The following is a 22,584-nucleotide window of genomic DNA, read 5'->3' as shown; positions in this document are numbered from 1 at the left end:
GGCATATAAGCCCTGTACTCCACCACCATGGAGTTTATGGTCTGAGAGAGATGGCCAATAGATTTTTTTAAATTAAGAAATCACAGGCTTGGGGGCAGCTAGGTGGTGCAGTGGATAAAGGACCAGCCTTGGGATCAGGAGGACCTGAGTTCAAATCTGATCTAAGACACTTTACACTTACTAGTTGTGTGACCTTGGGCAAGTCACTTAACCCTCATTGCTCTGGCCACCCCCGCCCCCCAAAGAAATCACAGGGCTATTAAAAAATGAATAAATTACCCAGAAACTATGTCTCTCTTAATTTTAATGGTCACAAATAAAAGCAAGCTCATTGGGGAAAAGGGGTTATGAGTTGGAGAAAGGAAGATGACCTTTGTCAGGTAAATAGAGAATGGAAGAGTGTTACACATGAAAGAGAAAGAAAAAGGACAGTTTTACAATTGAAACTTAACTATAGATTTGAGGCTTTTTTTGAGAAGAAGAGAGCAGGATTCCCTGAAGAGGAAGATGTTACCTGTCTTCCTAATATAATATAGTAGAATTATAGAAGCTATCAGGTGATAGTTCATCCACTATGTATCAGAAGGACAGAAGAAGAATAGTTGGTGATTCCCTGAGACTATCAAGTCAACCTGAAAACAATAAAAGAGGGGCCCATTTTCTTCCTGAGGCATATTTCTCAGGCATAGCAAGGAATGTTTCAAGGATAAATGATGGCTATTAATTGTTGATGATTCAGGTGGGAATAAATGTTTTGACCACAAGGAACCTAAAAATTGTTGCAAATGACTGAAGTTTTCCGTAATAAACTGAATACAAGGGCTTAAGGTGTGTTTTCCTCTCTTATTGAAGGCAAGGGATACAGAAGGGAAAAAAAAACCAGTAATTTGGGAAGTGAAAAACTAGCTTAGACTGTGGTGCCTGGAAATGAGATTCAGATTATATAGATTATGGTTTACAATATATTGGTAAAAGATCCTTGGCCTGAGATGAAACATTGCTTAAAAACTGGTAAGGATGTACTCATCAGTTGTCTTCCAAATCTATTGTAAAGGCTTTTAAGCTAAAGGGGATGGGAGAAGAGATAAGACTGTCTATGTGGATAAACTGGAGACAGGAAGACTCATCTTTCTGAGTTCAAATATGGCTTCAGACATATACTAGTTGTGTGGCTCTGGGAAAGTCACTTAACCCCATTTGCCTCAGTTTCCTCATCTGTAAAATGAACTAGAAAAGGAAATCACAAACTACTCAAGTTTCTTTGCTAAGAAAATTCCAAATGGGGTCATGAAGAGTGAGGCATGACTGAAAAAATAAAACAACAACTGAACAAGATTAGATATGATAGAGAATAGTCACAAAGAAAGAAGAATTGAAGTTGAAACACCCAAAATTCACCGGAGATAAAATTCAAGTAATGAGAAAGTATCAAAAGCCATTGTCACAAGTGACTATGCACCAGTATCCAAAGTACAGTTGGTCAGTGCACATTTATTAAGTTCTTACTATGTACCTGTCACCACATTAAGTGCTGGGGATTACAAAGAAAGGCAAAGGACAGACCTTTCCCTTGAGGAGATTACAGTCTAATAGGGTAGACAACATACAAATAACTGTATATAATCAAACTATATATAGGATAAATTGGAAGTAATCAACAGAGGGGAAGTACTAACTAGCATTAAGATAGATTAGGAAAAACTTCTTATAGAAGATGGAGGGGCAGCTAGATGGCGCAGTGGATAAAGCACCGGCCCTGGATTCAGGAGTACCTGAGTTCAAATCCGGCCTCAGACACTTTACACTTGCTAGCTGTGTGACCCTGGGAAAGTCACTTAACCCTCATTGCCCTACAAAAAAAAAAAAAGAAGAAGATGGGATTTTAGGTGATAAGTGAAGGAAACAAAGGAAGCCAAGAGACAGAGATGAGGGAGAATATTCTATGTGTGGGGGATACACAGTGAAAATTCCCAGAGTCAGGAGATGGAGTGTCTTGTTCAAAGAACAGCAAAGAGGCCAATGTCACTGTATCAGTACATGGGAGAGAGAAGTGTATTGTGTAAAAATACTGGATAGATAAAGGGAGGCTGGTTAAAAAGGCTTTAAAAGCCAAAAAAGATTTTGTATTTGATCCTGATAGGGATCCATGTGAGATTATGAGGGGGAATTGTTCTTAAAGATCACTTTGACAGCTGAGTGGAAGATATATTAAAATGGGAGGAACGTGAGGCACACAGACTCACCAGCAAACTATTGCAATGAAGCAGGCCTGAGGTGATGAAGACCTACACAAGGATGGTGGCAAAATCAAGGAGAATGGGGTATATGTTAGAGTCATGAAGATAAAATCAATAGACTTTATCAATAGATGGGATCTAGGTGGTGAGAAAGAGTGACAAAGCAAGGCTTTGCTAGCTTGTGAATGCTAGGTTGTGAATCTGGGGGACTGGGAGGATGCTGGTGACCTCAACAGTAATAGGAAATTTCGGATAATGTGAGGGTTTGGGGAAAAATATGAGTTCAGTGTTTGACATTGAATATAAGATGTCTACAAAACATCTAGTTAGAGATGTTCAATAGGCAGTTGAGATGGGATACTGGAGGCCAATAGAGAGGTTAGGGCTTGGAAGGCAAATTTGGGAATCATCAGGATTGAAAGAAAAAATGGATCTATGGGAATTGATGACATTACCAAGTAAAATAGTATAAAGCAAGAAGAGAAGTGGGCCCAAGACATAGTCCTTTTTGGACCTGTATGAAGATACAGCATAAGAAAATGAGAAGTGGACTAAGAGGTGGGAGGAGGAACAGGAGAGAGTATTGTTACAAAAAATCTAGAGGGAAGAGAATATCAAGGAGAAGGTAATCTACATTGTGAAAAGCTTTCGAGAGGTCAAGAAGGATGAGAATTGAGGAAAGACCATTAGATTTGATATTTAGTTAAGAGATATTTAGTAACTTTGCAGAGAAGTTTTGGTAGAATGATAAAGTCAGAAGCTAGAATATAGATAGTGACAAGAACTAGAAGTCTTAATGGACAGGTATCACTGAGACTTAAAAGAAACTCATAACAGGATTATGGTTCTGGAAGGTTATGTCTTATTTAGCAGAAATGGGATAGGTAACAAATGATTGAGGGGGCATTATATATCACGAAGACATACTAGTACTACTAATACTACTACTACTAATAAATAAAATAATAATAAAAAGAAATTGAGGAAGTAGGGGGGAGAATTATTTAAGTGAAGTTCAAGGGAGGAAGAAATAGAAATAATTTTGTCATTGGAGTTTAATATAGAACATTTGGAGAGGAAAAAAAAATATATGAAAAGTTTGGAAAAGAGATTACCAGTCTGACAGAGAGGTATGATTTAGTAGTGATGGGATACTTGAATTACCAGTCATATTCTCTGTCTCTATCTCTGTCTCTCTGCCTCCCTCTCTGTTTTTTGTTTCTCTGTCTCTGTCTCTGTCTTTCTCTTTTTTTCTCACCTGAAAGCAGAGCAGCTAATAACTTATTGAACAATCAACAAGCAAAAATTAAGCACTATGTGTAGGATAACTGTATAAATGCTGTTGATATAGGGAAGAAAATTTCCAAAATAAGTATAGAGTAGATAGAAGGTAATCATTTTGAAGGTAATATGGCATTCTATTCTGGATCTGAGTCTTAACTAACAGGGAATGAACTAGTTGTTGGGGATAAAATATAGCCCCTATAAAATATAGGGATCTTGGGAGGAAATGATAGAAAATGAGGAAAAATTAGAATATAGTTTGACATATAAATTCAATTTTGGTAAAGTGGATTTCAAAGGGCTCAGAGGAAAGATAGATAGGATCCCATAAAGTATAGTGTTTTGGGAAAGTTAGCCTAGGAGGGATGGGGTAGTGGTGGTGAATAATGAAATTCTGAAGACACAGGGAAACCATTCCAATGAGAAGGGTATTTGGCTGAAGAGAACAGTGTGCATACACAGGAAAATCACTCAAAATATTAGATTTAAAAAGAAAATGATCTGCTTATGGAAGTAAGAACAGGTAACTTTATGAATACAAGTATAGTTCAGTCCTTTACAAATTCTTACAGAAAAAAGTTTGTTGTTTCCTCAGGTTTGTTTTGTTTTTTTTACTATATCATGGAGCAATAGAACCTTTGCATGAGCTGGATGGGATGATAATAACTAATTGAAAGAATGAGCTGCTTGATTCTCTTTGTTGCTGTTGCTTCTGTTTTCTCTGAAGAGACCTTTACAATGGAAATGACAGAACATGAATGACTATCACGGAGTTGTTGCTCAAGACAAATAAGATGAAAGGAAGAGAAAACCTGACCCAGATGAATTTGGTCTTTAAGGAACTGGTAGATGTGATTACTGGAATTTTGAAAGATTATGTAAAGTAGGAGAGGTAGCAGGTTAGAAAAAGTTAATTCCTGTACGAATTCACAAATACAAAGAAAGAGAAAGTCTGTAAACCAGTAGGAAAATTCTAGAATGGATCTTTAAAGAAATAACTGGGGATTTGAGAAGGCAGAGCCAAGATGCAGAAGAAAGGCAGTGACTTCCTGGAGCTCTCTCCAAGACCCCTACAAATACCTTCAAATAATGCCATAAGACAATTCCTGGAGAAGCAGAACCCACAAAAGGAAAGGGTGAGATCATTTTCCAGTCAAAGACAGCTTAGAAAGTCAGCAGGAAAGTCTGTTGTACTGTGGTGAGAATGGAGCACAAACCTGTACAGGCCATGCTGGCAAAGACCCAGCCCCAGTCTCAGCACCAGAGAATCAGTCCTTGGGAGCTTCTGAATTGGCTGCAGCAGCAGCTGCTTCTGGAACTCAGCCCACAGATGGTGAGGGGGTTGAGCGGTTCGCCAGGGGGAGATTACAGGAATCTCTTTGCTGGGACAGGACTCTGTTGTTTAGCCTGTGCTCAGATCTGGGAAGCTGTTTTTGGTGGTGGTCTAGGTGGAGGAGGGGTTCAGGCACACTAGAGCTTGCAGACACAGTGTAACAGGATTCTCTTCAGGGTTACAGGGCAAGCAGGCCTGTGGTTGCTTGCACAACAGAGCACAGGCCAGGGGAGTGGTGAACATGCCTCTTCTTAAATCATACCACCTTGGATCCCTTGAAGCTTGAGACAGTATGCCCAGGAAGCAGTGCCCCACATTAAGAAGGAGATAAAAGACAAGAAATAGACTGGAAAAATGAGCAAACAGAAAAAAATGCTGACCCTAGAAAGTTTCTATTGTAACAAGGAAGATCAAAATACACCCTCAGAAAAAGTCAACAAAGTCAAAGCTCCTACATCCAAAGCTTCCAAGAAAAATATGAATTGGTCTCAAGCCATAGAAGTACTCAAAGAGGACTTTTAAAATAAAGTAAGAGAGATAGAGGGGAAAAATGGAAAGAGAAATGAAAGTGACAAAGGAAAATCATGAAAAAAAAATCAACACCTTGAAAGCCAAATTAACCAAATGGAAAAGGAGATACAAAAGCTCTCTGAAGAAAATAATTCCTTAAAATTAAGATTGATCAAATGGAAGCTAATGACTTTATGGGAAATCAAGGCACAATAAAGCAAAACCTAAAGAATGAAAAAATAGAAGGCAATGTGAAATATCTCACTAGAAAAACAACTGACCTGGAAAATAGATCCAGGAGAGATAATTTGAAAATAATTGGACTACTTGAAAGCAATGATCAAAAAAAGAGCCTATACATCATCTTCCAAGAAATTGTCATGGAAAATGTCCTGATATTCTAGAAGCAAAAGGTAAAATAGAAATTGAAAGAACCCACTGATCACCTCCTAAAAGAGATCCCAAAATGAAAACTTTGAGGAATATTATAGCCAAATTCCAGAGCTCCCAGGTGAAGGAGAAAATATTGCAAGCTGCCAGAAAGAAACCATGCAAGTATTGTGGAGCCACAGTCAGGATAACCCAGTATCTAGCAGGCTCTACATTAAAGGTTTGGAGGGCTTGGAATGCAATAATCCAGAGGGCAAAGAAATAGTTGGCCAATACAAACAAACAAATAAATAAATAAACATCCAGAAAGGAAAGTTGTGATTACCAAGAGCCGGCATAGATTCTTTGAAAACAGGTCAGGTCATATTAACTTAATTTCCTTTTCTGATAATATTACTAAATACTAAGAGGAATGATATGGATGAAATTTACCTAAATTTTAAGAAAGCATTTGATTAATACATCACTCTATTCCTGTGGGAAAAAATAGAAAGATATGGATTAGATGAAAATGTCATCAGATGTATTCAGAATTGGTTGGATGGTCAAACTCAAATTAGAATTAATTGTTCAATATTATTGTGGCTAAGCTCCAACTCTATTTACATATATCTCTGGTAATGTCTCTCATACCATATCTTGTGAACACCACTGTTAGTAATATGCTGCAGGTTACTTATATCCACCATTTGTATTTTCATAACCCTTTATGTCACTTACAAGAGTCATTCTTCTGGAGTTGTGGCATTCCTTGATTTGGAGTGATGTCGTTTTTATCAGGAAAATATTATTATTTTAAAAAATTGGCCTTTGTGATAATAATCAGCTTGGGATCATGAAATTATTGTGCAGTTTCCCAAATGTAATCCACTCTACTTGTCTTTTGTTCCATTCTAGATACAGTCCAATGCTCCTAGGAGTTTAGTGGCTAAAGTATATGTACTGATAAACTAACTCAATCTCAAGGGTAATTTACCCATATATTTTGACTAGTTGTTTTGTGAAATGATACTTCCCATAAACTTCTGCCATGCTCCTCCACTAAGTTTTGAAAATGAATTTGTACTAAAAACTGATAGTGCCTTTTGCTTCCAAGTGACTTTTCTTCCCCAATAAATAAAGATTTTGTTGGCTGATGTAGTTTCTGGGCCTATTGGGACTCTTCTTTCCATTGATTTTTTTTTACTTTGTTTCAACTTCTCTAAGAAATGGTAGCCAGTTAATTTTATTCATTTCTCAATTATTTCATAGCTGATGGTTTATTTAAATAGTTGAAATTGTCATTGCACACAGTATCTTTTTCACATTTTATCATTTTTAATTTGGTATTGACTTAAGCTTTGATCAAATTAGTGCAAATTTTAACATGCCCCTTGGCTGTAACCAGCAGTTCTCCTTATATTAAGAGATAGTCAATTTCATTTTGCCATTTATTTTTCATATTCCCCAACTTCAACATATACAACCAATCTTCTTGAAGTATTCATGATTCTGTATACTTAAAGCTATATTTTCTAGCATATTATTGTTCATCCTTTTCATAGATTTAAATGATGAGATATCAAGATATATGTTTACTTGGTTTAAAGAATCATGTTAAGTTCTTTATAGAATTTCCCTATTTATTCATCTTTTACAGAAGTCATTGTCTTGTAAACTTCACACAAGTCACTTTTGCTTCTTTGTGCAATTAGTTGTATGATGAATCCAAGTCTGATAATACCTTTATTTGTCTTTTTAGGAAAACCTATGAGACATAATTCTTTCTATTATCTTTAATGTCTTTATAACTTTTGGTTGCATTTATATTGAGAATTTTTATATGAGTATACTGTAGTGCTACTAGTAGGATTTTACTTAATTAGTAATTAGACAAACTATTAAAAACAAACTAATGAATGAATGAATGAATGAATGAATCTGTAAAAAATTTAAAAGAACCTAATTCTCAGCATGCTCTGTTCACTTTTCTACCATTGTTATATATAGCATTACTGAAAAAGCTGCAGGGCACTAAACAAAAATTTCTTTCTATATTTATATTTATTATGTTCTATTTTTATAATCACATATGTAATTAATACATATGTAATTTAACTTTATACTATATTCATATTTATGTTTTACATTTTAGATTTAGTTTCTATATTATTCTTAATTACTTTGGGGTCAAAATGCTATAAATGACCTTTTCTGCACTTAGCTAGGCCAGTCTTTGGACAACAAATACAAATTATTTCCACAAACTTAAAGTCTTTTCAGTATTGTAGGACTTGTAGGAGCTAGTTATCCACTAAAATAGTTTTTGAATACACAAGATTACCTAAATGTCATAATGAAGTATCTGAGTAGGAGTTTCCCACTTGGAGGATTATGAAAATGGATTGAAACTTGTTTGTTGATAGAAGAGATGAAAGAATCAAGATTTGGGAAAGCTTTGGACAGGCAGAAACCATGACCTTAAAAGAAAAGAGAGATAAATTCATAGAATTTTAGTTATAGAAGGAACCTTAGAGATCATCTAGTTCACCTCCTTCATTTTACAAATTGGGAAGATTGAACAAAAGGAATGAAAGTAAAAGTTCCAAATCTCATTTGACTTTCAAACTATTTTTCCTTTCAGTTCTTACCATATGTGTAATCACACCTTCCCGGGCATCATTAATTACTTATGTGAAATATGATATCAGGTGAAAGTATCTTACAAGTAGACAGTTATTTCCATTGGAATTAGGTTATAAGTAAGGGACTGACCAAATGCCATTACAATGGAGTGTGTGTGTGTGTGTGTGTGTGTGTGTGTGTGTGTGTGTGTGTACCTGGCACATAATAAGTGCTTAATGATTATTCATTAATTATTTTTAAAAAATTTACAGTGAGGTTTTTTTTTTGTTGTTTGTTTTCCCTGAACAAAAATTTCATTTATTTAAGAACTCCTAATGAGGAAGCTCCTTCTACAAATACAGAGCAGCAACTATTGTTCAATTGATTATCATAGGGAGTTGCCCTGGACACTAAGAGGTTAAAGGAACCTCCTAAGGTTACATATCCACTATATGTAAAGAGGTGATCCTTTAACTCAAGTCTTTCTGACTTTAATGTCAAATCTCTATTTATTATTCCATGCTCCTGTTTGGTTGTACTGTACTCAAAATGATATTGGGAAATTGCACTAGTCAGGGCAATTTTATATCTCATATCTCTGTATCTCTCACCTTTACACAAGCTCAAGCACTTATGCAGTCTATAGGATCACAGAACTTTCAGAGATGGACTATTCAGTATAATCTCATCACTCCATAAATGAGAAAACTGAGACCCAAGGAGGTTGATTGGTTTTTCCAGGGTCATATTGGTAGTTAGTGGGAATAGAACTCCCAGTTCAGGACTCCTTCTTTTCCTTTGTCTATGTGTATAGAGAATAAATCAAATCAAAGTAGTTAGCTAACATTTAGTTTGAGAAGGAATCCACCATCAGCTAAGAAGGTAACATTTGATTAATTTATTAAAGGAAGAAAGGGATATGAAACAGTTTCAGAGGGGGGACGTGGGGGACAACCAGTACCAAGTCATGGTAACAGGAGACAGAGTGTTGTTAATGAGGAACAAAGAAAAGGCCAATTTGACTGGATAGCAGTGTGCAGGAGGAAGAGTAACATCTAAGGAAGCTAGAAAGATAGGTTTTATTTCAAACTTATGTGGAAAATGGATCTTCTGGTAGTTATAAGTCCATCAAGTGCTTGTATGCTCTGAAGTCAGTCTCAGAAATCATTGATTAAAAATGATTCATCTACTGTTAATTCTTTTAACAAGATTATTTTAGGAAATATTTCTTTTCAAAGGCTGCACGATGGGAAAAAAAGTTGTGTTTTAGAAATTAGCAGACCTGGATTCAAATTAGGAGCTGTATAAATTGCGTGGAAACAGGGCAATAATTTCTCTGTGACTCAGTTTCCTTATCTCAAAACAGCATTAGATGCACTAGACAATCTCTGAGATCTGCCTCCTTAACCTCCAACCTGTAAAGTCTATTATTATTCTAGCATTATACAAGATAACTATGGTATCATATAATCTTGGCAAAGATTTTTTTTAATTTCATTTTTATTCTTCAGTTGTGTCTAACTCTTCATGACTTCATGGACCATACTGTCCATGGGGTTTTCTTGGCAAAGACATTGGAGTGATTTGCCATTTCCTTCTCCAGAGGATGAAAGCAAACAGAGGTTAAATGACTTACCCCAGGGCCACTCAGCTAGTAAATTTCTGAGGCTGGATTTGAATTCAGGTTTTCTTGACTCCAGACCCAGTGAGCTATCCACTGTGCCATCTAGGTACCTCAGATCTCATTAAGTTCACTCATGTTTAAAGATTCATTTTCATTTGTACAAGTCGGTGAATAAACATTTTATATCCATTTATGTAAAAATTATTCTTATAACTAATCAGTAAATTAAAAACACTGATTAAGCTTTTACTATGTACCTAGCATTGTGTTTAGTGTTAGGGGAGAGACAATGTTAGATAAGAAATGGTTATGTCCTACTGAAGCTTATTAGGCTACTAGGAAAATAAGATATAAACACAAATAACTGTAATGCATATCACATCTTGGACAACCAGGTGGCTCAGTGGATAGAGTGCTGGGCCTGGAGTCAGGGACTTGTCTTCCTGAGTTCAAATCTGGCCTCATACACTTAACCCTGTTTGCCTCAGTTTTGCATCTGTAAAATGAGCTGAAAAAGGAAATGACAAACTACTCTAGTATCTGCCAAGAAAACCCTAAATGGGGTCATGAAGAGTGGGACATAATTGAAAAACAAAAACAAAAGAGTACATGTTGAGTACATTTGAGTGGTAGGGAGAAAAGTAAGAGACAGAGTTGTAGTTTAGTGCAAAGCTTCTTAAACTGGGTCATGATCCCATATGGGGTTATGTAACTGAATGTGGGGATCACAAAAAAATTGGCAGTAAATGTTTGATTTGTATACCTATTTTATAGACTTATATACACACAGTCAAATAAAAATTTCTCAGGCAAAAATGAGTCACAAGTGGGAAAAGTTTAAGATGTCCTGGGTTAGTGGATAGAACCCTGGATTTAGATGCAGAGTATTTGCTTTTACATTTCTGCTATGCTGCTCACAGTCTGTAAAATTGAGAGATCATTTAACTTTTGCTCCTCACACTTCTCATCGGTAACATAAGGGGATTAGAACAAATGATCCAAAGTTCCTGCCAGCTCTAAAGCCTATTGATTTAGGATTACATGATTTATGAATGTGAAATGTTAGGGTTTAGGGGATGGCTGTTACTGGAAGGGGAGTAGGGATCAGAGAAAAACGTTTCATGTAGGAAGTAGGATTTCACTTCCACTTTAAATTCATCAGGTGAAAAGGGAGAGAGAAGAGGATACTACATCTGTATGAAATATGGGACTAGATACCTCAGAATAAAGAAGTGTGCATGAGAAATGTAAGTGAGAAAAGTGAGAAGAAAATAAAGGAATTCTAGTGGGATTACTGCCTATATGTTACTGCTGTATTTGAAACCAGCATTTTATGCTTTCCCCCCCATTTTTAACAGTTCCTCTATTACTATTATTTCATGCAGTTATATATCTATTACTGCGTCATTAGATGGGCTAATCTCTCTCTGGTTTGGAGTTTTACTTATTTGGTACATAGGTTATTAAATGGCATAGGAATTGAGAGGTCTATTGGACTAGGAAAGAAATTATCAAGGTGACACATACCCAAACTCGTGATTGTCATCCTTGGACAGGGAACACAGTAAATTCTAGAAGAAAGGGGTTATTGGGAAATAGTATTTACATTCCATAACCACCATTCCCACTGCTAGATGGGAAGAATAATGTTTAGAAGGAGCAGTGAAGCAGATTGGCCATTTCTGCACACAAGAAATGGACTTCTGATATGGGTTTTTGATATCCTCCATGACAAAGCTAACTGAAAGCATTTGAAGCAGGGAGGTAACTGGAGAAGTGGTTTTGGGGGGACTGGATCAGGATTTCTCTGACATTCAATTTTAGTCTCTGCCCTGCTCTGAAAAACACCAGCAACAATTTTGGACCCAATTATGATTTCTTCATGTAATCTTATAAAAAACAGAAGACAAAGGCATGTGATTTTCTTGTTGTAGAAACTCCACAACTTAGGAATGCCCTCATAGATATATGTCCTCATAATTTATAGTATGGGAGAGTTAATTATCTTAAATTCAGAAAGATCACATGACTTGTTAAGTGGTAGCTAGAGGGTAAAGTGGCTAAAGACCTGGGGCTTGGAAATTTCTTAGCCTGGGTTCCTTGGGAAACCTCTTCCAGATGTGCATGACTTGAGGTCAAATGATGTGAGTAGTCAAACTGAAAGGAAAATACATTTATTAGTGTACTAAGGAAGACTGATCACTGGTAGCAGCTTTAGTTTCCTAGGGTTCAAATTTAGCTTGGATAGCTTTTTCAAGACAACTTTGAATACACAGCAAATCAACAGCATTCTATGGTATTTAAATGGACCGGTGAAATATAGTTTGTCTCTAAAGGAAAGGTGATCTGGAAAGTTCCTGGTTCCATATTAGGTATAGTATTTGTAGAGTCCTATGAAGTCAAAGAAAGCTGTGTGCAGTAAGGTTTTGAGTATTAAGCCTAAGCAGCATGGAAGTGACTAATTCAAGTTTTATTATTTTTATTATTTATTATTATTCATTAAAGTTTTGCAATTTAGACTGCAGAAGAATGAAGGATAGTTCAGTCAAACAAAACACTCTGATAAGAAAGGGTATTTTCCCTCTATAATTGTCTGGGAAACTAATTTACATCCTGCCCCAGATACTTATTAGTCATCTAAGCCTGGGCAAGTCACATAACCTCTCTAGGACTCAGTTTTCTGAATGTAAAATCAGGGAATTGAACTTGATAATCCCTGAGGCCCTTTCTAACTGTAGATCTATGATACTATTATTTCCATGGTCATATGGAAATAAAATATTAGAAATGGAATTTCAGCACCTCTTCCTGACTCCAAGTCCACAATTCTATCAACTGTCCCATGTTGTATCTCAAAAGCGTTAAAAGAAAACAAGACATGGAGTCTGAGGAGAATATCAAGTAGAGGTAGAAGTCAAACACAGAGGCCTGTGAGAGAAGCAATTCTTAGCAAAAGGCCTGAGAAAGAGAAAGGGAAGAGGCTGCCTCTAATGTGTTACTCCATTTATTTTCTAGGGAGATTTGGACAGTTCATTGGACTAGAACAGCTTGCTTATTGCAAGGTAACAATAGTTTCCACTATTGTGTCCACAGTGATCTGAATTATTGAAGTATATGTAGCATACAAGATTAACATATTTTTGAAGGCTCTTAGACTTTTTTCTGGTCACTGGAAAAGACTACAAGCTGCCTAACCGGGAGCCAGCAGAAACTTGAGGGGCTTCAATGAACACAGGCATGGCATAGAAGTTATACAAGGGGAAAATACTTGCAAGTCACAAAGATCCTTTAGTAGTCCTGTAAGGTTTTTTGATGAGATGTGATGAGCTGGGTTGGGCTAAACTGGGTTTGGGTGAAATATCAACCACTATAATGTGGTTGACTACAGTAGGAAGAACGAAGAACAGGAAAATCAGACCTAGGCAGCAAAAAGATCTAGTCTTTTACCATTGCAGACTGTGATCCCTTGGGTGATGAGGATCCAATTCATGTCTTATAACAGCCTGTGGTTTTCTCCTAATTTCTAGGTATATCTTGTAGGGAAGGTATGTAATGGGGAGTACAGGAGTTCCTTAAGAAAGTGGATACTTCTTTATAAGGCACTTATGGTATCGGTCATTTTCTTAACTTAGATTTCACCAAAAAATAATAATAATAACAGCAAAAATCCCAAACCTTTTGGGTCCATAGTTTCCTTTTCCTCTTACTTTTTCCTGAGGCCTCCATTATCATCCCCACCACCGAACACATGTCCAGGTTAAGTTCTATACAGCTTGCCAGGAAATAGTACATAGCTCTGTGAGCATTACTTACCTCCAATGGGAACAGAAGATATCCCCCAACCACACTGAGTGCTTTGTCTGAGCTGACCAAACAGAAACTTTTAAGGGGAAGATTCTTTTCTACCAATGCTGACCATGGGGTGGGACTTTGGGGGTCAGATGGTTTGAAGTTCATCCATCTTTATAATAATGCTTTTCTTCTTTGGTGAATATAGTGAATATGAAAAGGAAGTTTTGGATCCTAGGCATTTCCCTACCCCAGGAAGAATGTTAAGGGAACGTGTTGTCACCTTTCTCCTGCTGCTGTCTATGAAGAAGGAAAAGAAATACCTTCTCTCCTTCAATTTTCTCTGAAGCAGTTGCTCTCATCAATCAGAGGGAATCAACCAGAGGTTCTTGAGGCCAGGAGCTTAGAAATTGCTAATGTTCAGGAGAAAGACCAAAAAGAGGGAAAGGAGAAGTAAAAGAAATAATTGAGGAGCCCACAGGGAGCATTTAATACTCGGTCCTCATTGTCCTTTGAGAGAAAGAAGGACATCTGCCTATTCTTGGGGGAACTGGCTCCACTATTCATCACATGTCCCCTCCCCTGGATCTGTGTCTCCTTGGCTGAGATGATATCATCATGAATCTACTTTCCTAGAGTCCATGAGTTTAAAGGATCCCATGGGACATGTTTCCTGGCCAAGTGCCCCTGACTAGTTCTGTTGCTAGCGGTTGAGTATCTCTGAAACAGACTCTTTTTATGCCTTTCACCCTGGGTTCTTCATCATCCTCACAAATGTTTAAATGCCTACCATGTATATTGGTCGTTGAGTTGGGTACAGATTCAATGAATGAAATAATTCCATACATTCTACTGGGGAGATAAGTGCATATCAAAGTTTATAGAGAATGTATACAAATAAAATAAAAAAACTATTTCACATAATTAATGTAGTTTGAAAGGGATGGCACTAGCAGTTGGGAAGACCAGGGGGACATTCACAAGGAAGGTGCTGCTTGAATTATGCCTTGAAGGAAGAGAGAGATCTGCATAGCCTGTGGTCCATTCGCTTCTGGATCTTCTTAGACTTTGGTTCAAATATTGTATATTGGGGGAAAAGTATCCTTTGTAGTCATTACAGCAATAGTGACTTTGGTTGCTAGCAGAAAGGAGGACAAACTTTGCCAGTCTCACTAGCTTTACCTGAGCCTTTTCATTATTGTTTTTATGTTGATTTCCATGATAACTGGGGCAATATGAGAGACAAAAAGAAATATTCTCCCCTCCAGCTTAATATTTGTAATTTTGGTAAGTGGAGTTTCTGCAATGATTCAACAGGGACCAAGGCTGGTGACTGAAGAATTTTAATATTTTCAATAGGAATTTTGGACTATAATTCAGATAAACAATTAGAGTTTATTAGAGAGCAATAGGAAACACTCTCAACAGAGAGCAACTCAGGGAAGATGTCCAACAGAGAGCAGAGCTGCTCTGCAGAATACAACAAGCAAATAAAACAGAAGCTCATAGCAGGGGCTCAGGGGAGAAAACAGATTGCCTAATAACAGCACCAGGGGGCAGTAGTAGTTCTGCAGCTCTGGAGGTATGAGTTGACCCTATGACCCTTTCACTCTGCCTGTATAAGGTCTCTACATGTAATTATTATTATTATTAATAATAATTGTATTATTATTAACTAGCATTTATAGGTATCTCCTATGTGCTAGGCACTGTGCTAAGCTCTTTTTAAATATTATTTCATTTGATCCTTACAACAACCATAGGAAGGAGGTACTGTTATTATCCCCATTTTCTGGATGAGGAAACTGAGGCAAATAGAGGTTAAGTGTCTTGTCCAATGTCATCCAGCTAATAAGTGTCTGAGGCTGAACTTGAATTCAGGTCTTCCTAACTCCAGGCATAGCATTCTATCCATTGTGCCACCTAGCTACTCCTAAACACATTTTCCTTTATTTATGCTCCCTGGCCACATCTGTTTCCTATATGCATGGCTTTCATATAGACTCTCTGTCCATTTATGGTATCTGAATATATGCTCTCCACATATGTATTCTTTTTGAAAAAAATAAAACCAAAATCAACATAAAATTTTTTGAAATAGAAAAGATCTCTCCCACCCTTATTTTTACTCACCCATATTTTTCTTAACCCATATCAAACCATCAACTTTTAGCTTTCTTTTCAAACAGATCAAGGTAATCCAAGTAGCCAGCCAGTTTTATTGGGAAGTCTGTTATTTATTTATTTATTTATTTGTGGGTTTTTTTTTTTTTTTTGGTGAGGCAATTGGGGTTAAGTGACTTGCCCAGGGTCACACAGCTAGTAAGTGTTAAGTGTCTGAGGCTGGATTTAAACTCAGGTCCTTCTGACTCCAGGGCCAGTGCTCTATCCACTGTGCCACCTAGCTGCCCCCATGTTTGTTATTTTTTTTAAAGAAAAGAAGATATCCTCAGGTTTCAAGGGCTCCTTTCCCATTTTCCAGTCAACCCATTGTCAGTGTGAGCCTGCATATGTTTACTCTGCAAATGGCTATCACATGGACAATGTCTTTGGCATAGGTATCGAGCATAAAAACATGCCAGTATGAATCCAAGTGTAAAAGAAGCTGCTAGATTTTTCTTTTCGTGGTATCAGGAAATTTCTAAATATATGTCCCTAGGCATCTTAAACTCAACATGTTCAAAACATGATGCATTCCCCTCTCCCCAATCACTCCCTCTACCTAACTTCCTCAATGCCATGAAGAATATCAAGCTAACAGATTAATTTGGCTGGAATATAAAGTGTGGAAAAGGGACTAAATTGAAATAGGCTGGAAAAGTAGTTAGAGGTTGTGTAAGCTCCTTGAGTACAAGGGACCATTTAAGTTTAATTTTTTTCCCAAAGTTGAACGCAATGCCTGGAGTCACCACCAAATGGTCATTCATTGATTGTTGAATAGCCCAATTGTAGAAGTCATGACTGGTAGTATGCAACAGCCTACTTACACCCACCATATAGCTTTCCATTACCCTTTGGGTCACCTTCAATTTTGATTCTTGTAAGAGTGTTACTTTATAGTTTGTTGTCATAGATCATCAAACAGACAATGCCTCTTCTCTCCACTCACAACAACATCATCCTAGTTGAGGCATTCATTACCTCTTCTTTAGACAATTGCAAGTGCCTTGTGAAGAATTAATTGTTATTTGAGGTTTTTATGACCCCATCTTTTGGCTAGAATTTTTAAAAAAACCTCAGTGTGCACTGGCCTGGGGCTCCACAAACCACATGGTGCTCCACCCACTGGTTGTAGCCGTTGCCATGGCGCTGGCACCTTGCATCATCACCACTCACAGACGCCTACATGGGCCTGGCAAAATTATAATGATTGGAAGCACAGTGAGGGCAGTCATGTGACTGTCAGAGTGGTCAGCCAATTGGCTGGGGGCTGTCTGGAATGTGCTGGGAGGAAGGAAGCTTTTTTCCCAGCATTTGGTGCTGCTGTGTATTCTCAGCTGATTCCTGGGCAGTGGTGTTTTTTCAGGTTGTATAATTTCCCTTTCCCCATTTTATTTCCTTTCCCTTGATCCTACTGATCCTGTTTGTGTTTTTTGTTTAAGTTCCTTCTTGTTAAAATAAATCCTGCTCTGTTTTGAGGGAGGCTGCCGGTCTCCTTCCTTGCCCCAATATTGCGGCGAGCTGCTTAGCTAACACTCCCCAATTAAAAATTGGTCCCCACAGCCTTCTACCTGGTCTTCCTGTCTCAAGTCTCTCCCCACTCCAATCCATCTTCATTCAGGTTCTATGGTCATATTTCTGGACCATTGGTTTGACCATGTCACATATCTGCTCAAGAAGCACCAGTGGCTTCCTCTTGTCTCTACCATCAAATATAAACTCTTTTGCTAGGCATTTAAAAATCTTCATAACTTTGTTCTTTCCTGCCTCTTCTATCTCACACTTTAATCCTTTCCACCAATTCTGATCCAGCCACACAGGACTACTTGCTGTTCCTCACACATGACATGTACCAAAATAATTTAATTCCTCTTAATGATTTGGGGCTTACCTATATACTCTTGCACCAGTTAGCCTATGATGCTCTACATCCTTAGTTTCTCTGTATTCTTTTGACTTAACTTAAATCCTATTTTTCCCAAAAGGCCTTCCTCAGTCCTATAAGTTACTAGTGTCTTTCCCATTTAGATTACTGCTTTCTACCCAGTATATATCTTCTCAGTACCTTGCCAGTAGAATGTCTTCTTTTAGAATATAAATTCCTTGAGGGCAAGAATTTATTTTGGCCTTTCTTTGTGTCCCTAAGGTTTATCACATTTTGTGGCACTTAGTAAGTATTTAATATGTGCTTATTGATAGACAGATGTCAGTATTAAAAAGACTTTTGACTGTAATGATCAATTTAGGATTATTAGTCTGTGTTACAATATCTGTTAAGGAACTGAGACTGATTAAAACAGTTTGGTATAGTGGTAAAAATCCATGGGATTAAAATTAAATACATTATCTGCACATGGGGCTAAATTGAGAATAATCAAGTGCTAACGTATGGGATATGGGGATACCTTCATGGGGGGAGGGGAATTCAGTGTTCTTCTCTTCTTTCTTAGTCCTTCCCTCCCCTTCCTCCAAGGTTCAGTTCTCCTTGAAACTAGATTACACTGAATATCTTTATCTTGGTCAGGCTTAACCCAAGCCTATAAGGAATCTTGGGTGGAGACAGATCAATTTATCTAGATAATTGAAGGTTTCTCAGTCCAGGGAAGAGGTCACTGGGGGGAAGGAGGCGGGGTTGAAGAGGAGAACATTGTTTGAATTGATAGCCAAAGACTGGAAATAATCTCTCTGTGTAGAGGGTCAATTCATGGCCCATTGAGTACCTACTGTTTCAAGGGTATACAAACACTGTGTCCCACCACCATGGAATCTTTGGTCTGAGAGAGATGACCATTGATGATCCTTTTATTAATAACCTGTTGGCCTTATTAATGAAATGATTAAATTACCCATAAACCATGTCTCATATTTTTAATTGTCACATGTAGCTAGGTGGTATAGTAGATAGAGTGCTGGGCCTGGAGTCAGGAAGACTCATATTCATGAGTTCAAAATCTGGCCTCAGACACTTATTAGCTATGTGATCCTGAAGTCACTTAACCTTGTTTGCCTCAGCTTCTTCATCTGTAAAGTAAGCTGGAGAAGAAAATGGTAAACCACTTTAGTATTTTTTGTCAAGAAAACCCCTAAATGAGATCACAAAGAGTTGGATATAACATGTTTAATGTGATTGCACATATATAACGTTTATCAGATTGCTTTTTGTCTTCCAGAGCAGGGAAGGAAGGGGGGGAAGGGAGAGAAATTTGGAACTAAAAACCTTATGAAAACAAATGTTGAAAACTATCTTTACATGTAACTGGAAAATAATAAAATACTTTATTATTTAAAAAAGAAAAAAAGAAAAGCAGTCATAAAAGTATGAAGATAAGAATGAGAATTCAGGAGAACTGAGAAGTAACTGAACTACTAGCTTTCATGTAGTTGTATTTATTTGAATTTATTATTTCTTCTATAAATTTTGGGATCTATCCCTTCTTTGGGAGGGGAAAAACTAGGGAAAAACCTTTCTGGGAATTCCTGTGTCATATATACAAAAGCCCTCAAAATGCTGAATGATAATATCAATAATTGTATTTTTTAAAGTTTTAATGATTTTTTTCATGCTTTTTTATACTACTTATTTTACAATATCACCCTCCCTCCTAAATTCCATTGAAAACTTTTTTATTGGTAACAGATAAATTTTTTTGACAATATCAACAAAACTAACTTATCTATTCATATAGACAACGTTCCCTAATTATAATCATCCTACTATTTCACAAAGTGGAAGGAGGAAGGATATGCTATCATCTTGTCATGGCAATTAGTTTGAATTAGTTTAAATGCTCTTTTAATTTGTATTATTAAGATAATGTTATACATTTTTTCTGGTTTCTACTTTATTCTGCACTGATTCAATCAGCTCTCTTCATGTTTCTTTTAATTTCTCATATTCATTTTTTCTTAAGGTATAATAAAATTCCGTTAGATTTGCAAACCACAATTCAATCAGCCATTCATCAAATTATGAGCACCTACTACTTTTGTTTTGTTTTTTTAACTACCACAGAAAGAACTTTTAAGAATATCTTGATATATATGGGACCTTTCCTTCTACCTTTGACCTCCAGAGAGCATAATGAATATTGTTATTATTATTAAATGAAATTCCATAAATTATCTCCATCAGTTATCTGATAATTCTAACAGTAAGTGTATAGATTAATTTAGGTGGCATTGCAATTTTTAGGAAACTAGCCTAGCCCAATGATGAATAATGACTATCTATTTAGTTTTCTTTTTTCTATGTTTCTTCATTGAAAATAATGTTAGTTTGGTTTCAGAGATATAGTTTTGATCATAATTTTAAATGGACTTTTCATAACTATACTTTTAAAAAATTATTTTATCATAAAGGCAATATTATTTTGTTGAAAGGTTTGCCTGTATTTCTTTAAAAATAATCATGGTTTCTATTGGCTTTTTAAAAATATGGCTGTGTTAATTCTTTTCTAATGCTTACTCATTCTTACATGGCTTATGCAAATTCAAATTCTTTATAGTGAATGTTTAAAAAAGGAATTTCTGGAAAAATCATTCCTAAGAACTTATTTTAAATTTTTCTTGAGAAATGTATACATAAATCTCTTTCTCTTCAATATCCAGCATTTGGGCATCAGGCCCACATTTTTCTCATATAAAGAGGGGTTAAATTGAACACCTATTTTTTTAAGCTATTACAAATAATTTTGTTGCATAGGTGTTAATGTCTCTCTTTCCCTCCCCTTATCTTTGTCTCTGTTTCTGCCCCTTCTCTCTCTGTCTCTATCTTACCCTGTCTCTCAGTCTCTGTCTCTATCTTACCCTGTCTCTCAGTCTCTGTCTCTCACCTTCTCTCTCTCTCTGAATTTACTTTGTATCATGAAATTAATCTGGCACCTCTGGACTTTCAGTACTTTTTTAGTAGCCCTTTCCTTTCTTGGAAATGGTTTTTGGGTCCCTGAATAGAAATGAGAGGGGTTTTTCAAAGGGAGGAATCTCTTAAGAATAGTACCCAGCCACTGCTCAGGGTCTTTCTGATGGCATCCTTGACTTCTTGGTTCCTCAGGCAGTAGATAATAGGATTCAACATGGGTGTGAAGACTGCATATATGGCTGAGATCAGTTTGTTGGAGTTGAATGAGGCAATAGCCCGAGGTCGAACATACATGAAGATTGCAGCCATGTAGAAGATTATTACCACAGTTAGGTGGGAAGCACAAGTAGAGAAGGCCTTCCGCTGTCCAGCAGCTGAGGGGATGTGTAGGACAGTGGAGATAATGAAACCATAGGAGAGAACAGTGGCTGAGAAAGGGAATACAAGGATCACAATGGCTAAAGCAAAGTCCACCATCTCAGCCATGGAAATGTTCTTGCAGGCCAATTTCAGGATGGGAGAAACATCACAAAAAAAGTGGTTTAACACATTGTTGCCACAGAAGATAACACGTGAGATGTAAAAGACCTTGACTATCCCAATGGAGAAGCCACATACCCAGGAGGCAGCTGTCAGCTGGATACAGAGCTCTATGGTCATGATAACTGGGTAGTGGAGTGGTTGGCAGATTGCCACATAACGGTCATATGCCATGGCAGCCAGAAGCACACACTCTGTGCAGGCAAGTGAAAGGAAGAAGTAGAGTTGAGTCATGCAGCTCAAGAATGAAATAGTATTAGGGTGAAGAAGAAAGCCAGCCAGCATCTTCGGGACAGTGACAGAAATGTACCATATCTCCAAGAAGGACATGCTACTCAGAAAGTAGTACATGGGCTTGTGGAGAGAACCATTGGTCCAGACAGTGAAGATAATGACCAGATTCTCCATCAATACAAATAGGTAGGTTCCAAGGAATAGGACAAAGAGCAGGATCTGCAGCCAAATTGCAGAAGGAAAGCCCACAAGGATGAACTCAGTGACATTAGTGATGTTTTCTTGCCACATGTTCAAGACACCAAAGTTTTAGGGGAACCTACAATGACAGTGAAGTATACAATGGTAAGGACCAAGCAGTGGTCTCTCAGGCAACTTATATTCCTTTATTAGTTCCAACACTATCTTTCTGTTATCCTTTGGTTCCCAGGTACCACCACAATATTCTAACAGTCTGCAAATTTATCTTTGAGGAAAATCAGAGGGTAAAATTACACCCAGGTCTACAGTTCAAGCTCAGGAATCTTTGAGTCCATTATAGTAAAATCATGTGGCAGAAATCTGAATTGAATCTGTTGATCTAGTTCAATAATCAGTCATCAGGATGAAGAAGACAGGCAGCTCTGCTTTCCTCTAGCATTTGTTCATCTCTGTTAGGATATGCCAAAATGTCAGATTCTAAAATAAAAATTCCCTTTTATATGCAACATAGAAAGTCATCCACAGGTATTACATTTTAATTGCTCTTTCTCAATGAGTTAATAATAATAATATCTCAGTACATGTCTCCCAATCCATTCAAAGAACTTGTCATTAAGCATATCCATATTCTCAATAAAAAGACAATTGCAACTTCTAAAAAAGTTCTACTTCTTTGTAATTTCATGCAGCATAACGCTGACTCAATATATGGTTTTTCCATCCCCTTTCCTTGTCTTAGAGAGGACCATAGATTTAGAGCAAGAAGAGATGTAAATGATGTCTCCTATGAAGTTTCTTGTGTAGAAGTCATTATTGTTAA

General features: G+C 37.0%; 1 protein-coding gene across 1 annotated transcript; it reads right to left on the bottom strand.

The window, feature by feature from the left end:
- Positions 1-20,897: 20,897 nt before the first annotated feature.
- LOC122739169 (olfactory receptor 6-like) lies at positions 20,898-21,854 on the bottom strand. Its single transcript, XM_043981007.1, has one exon. The coding sequence runs from the start codon at positions 21,852-21,854 to the stop codon at positions 20,898-20,900; it is 957 nt and encodes a 318-aa protein (XP_043836942.1).
- Positions 21,855-22,584: the final 730 nt, after the last annotated feature.

This window comes from Dromiciops gliroides, chromosome 2 (assembly GCF_019393635.1).
Source record: "Dromiciops gliroides isolate mDroGli1 chromosome 2, mDroGli1.pri, whole genome shotgun sequence".
NCBI lineage: Eukaryota > Metazoa > Chordata > Mammalia > Microbiotheria > Microbiotheriidae > Dromiciops > Dromiciops gliroides.
Note: the sequence above shows the minus strand (reverse complement) of the source record. Positions and strands in the feature narration are given on the sequence as shown.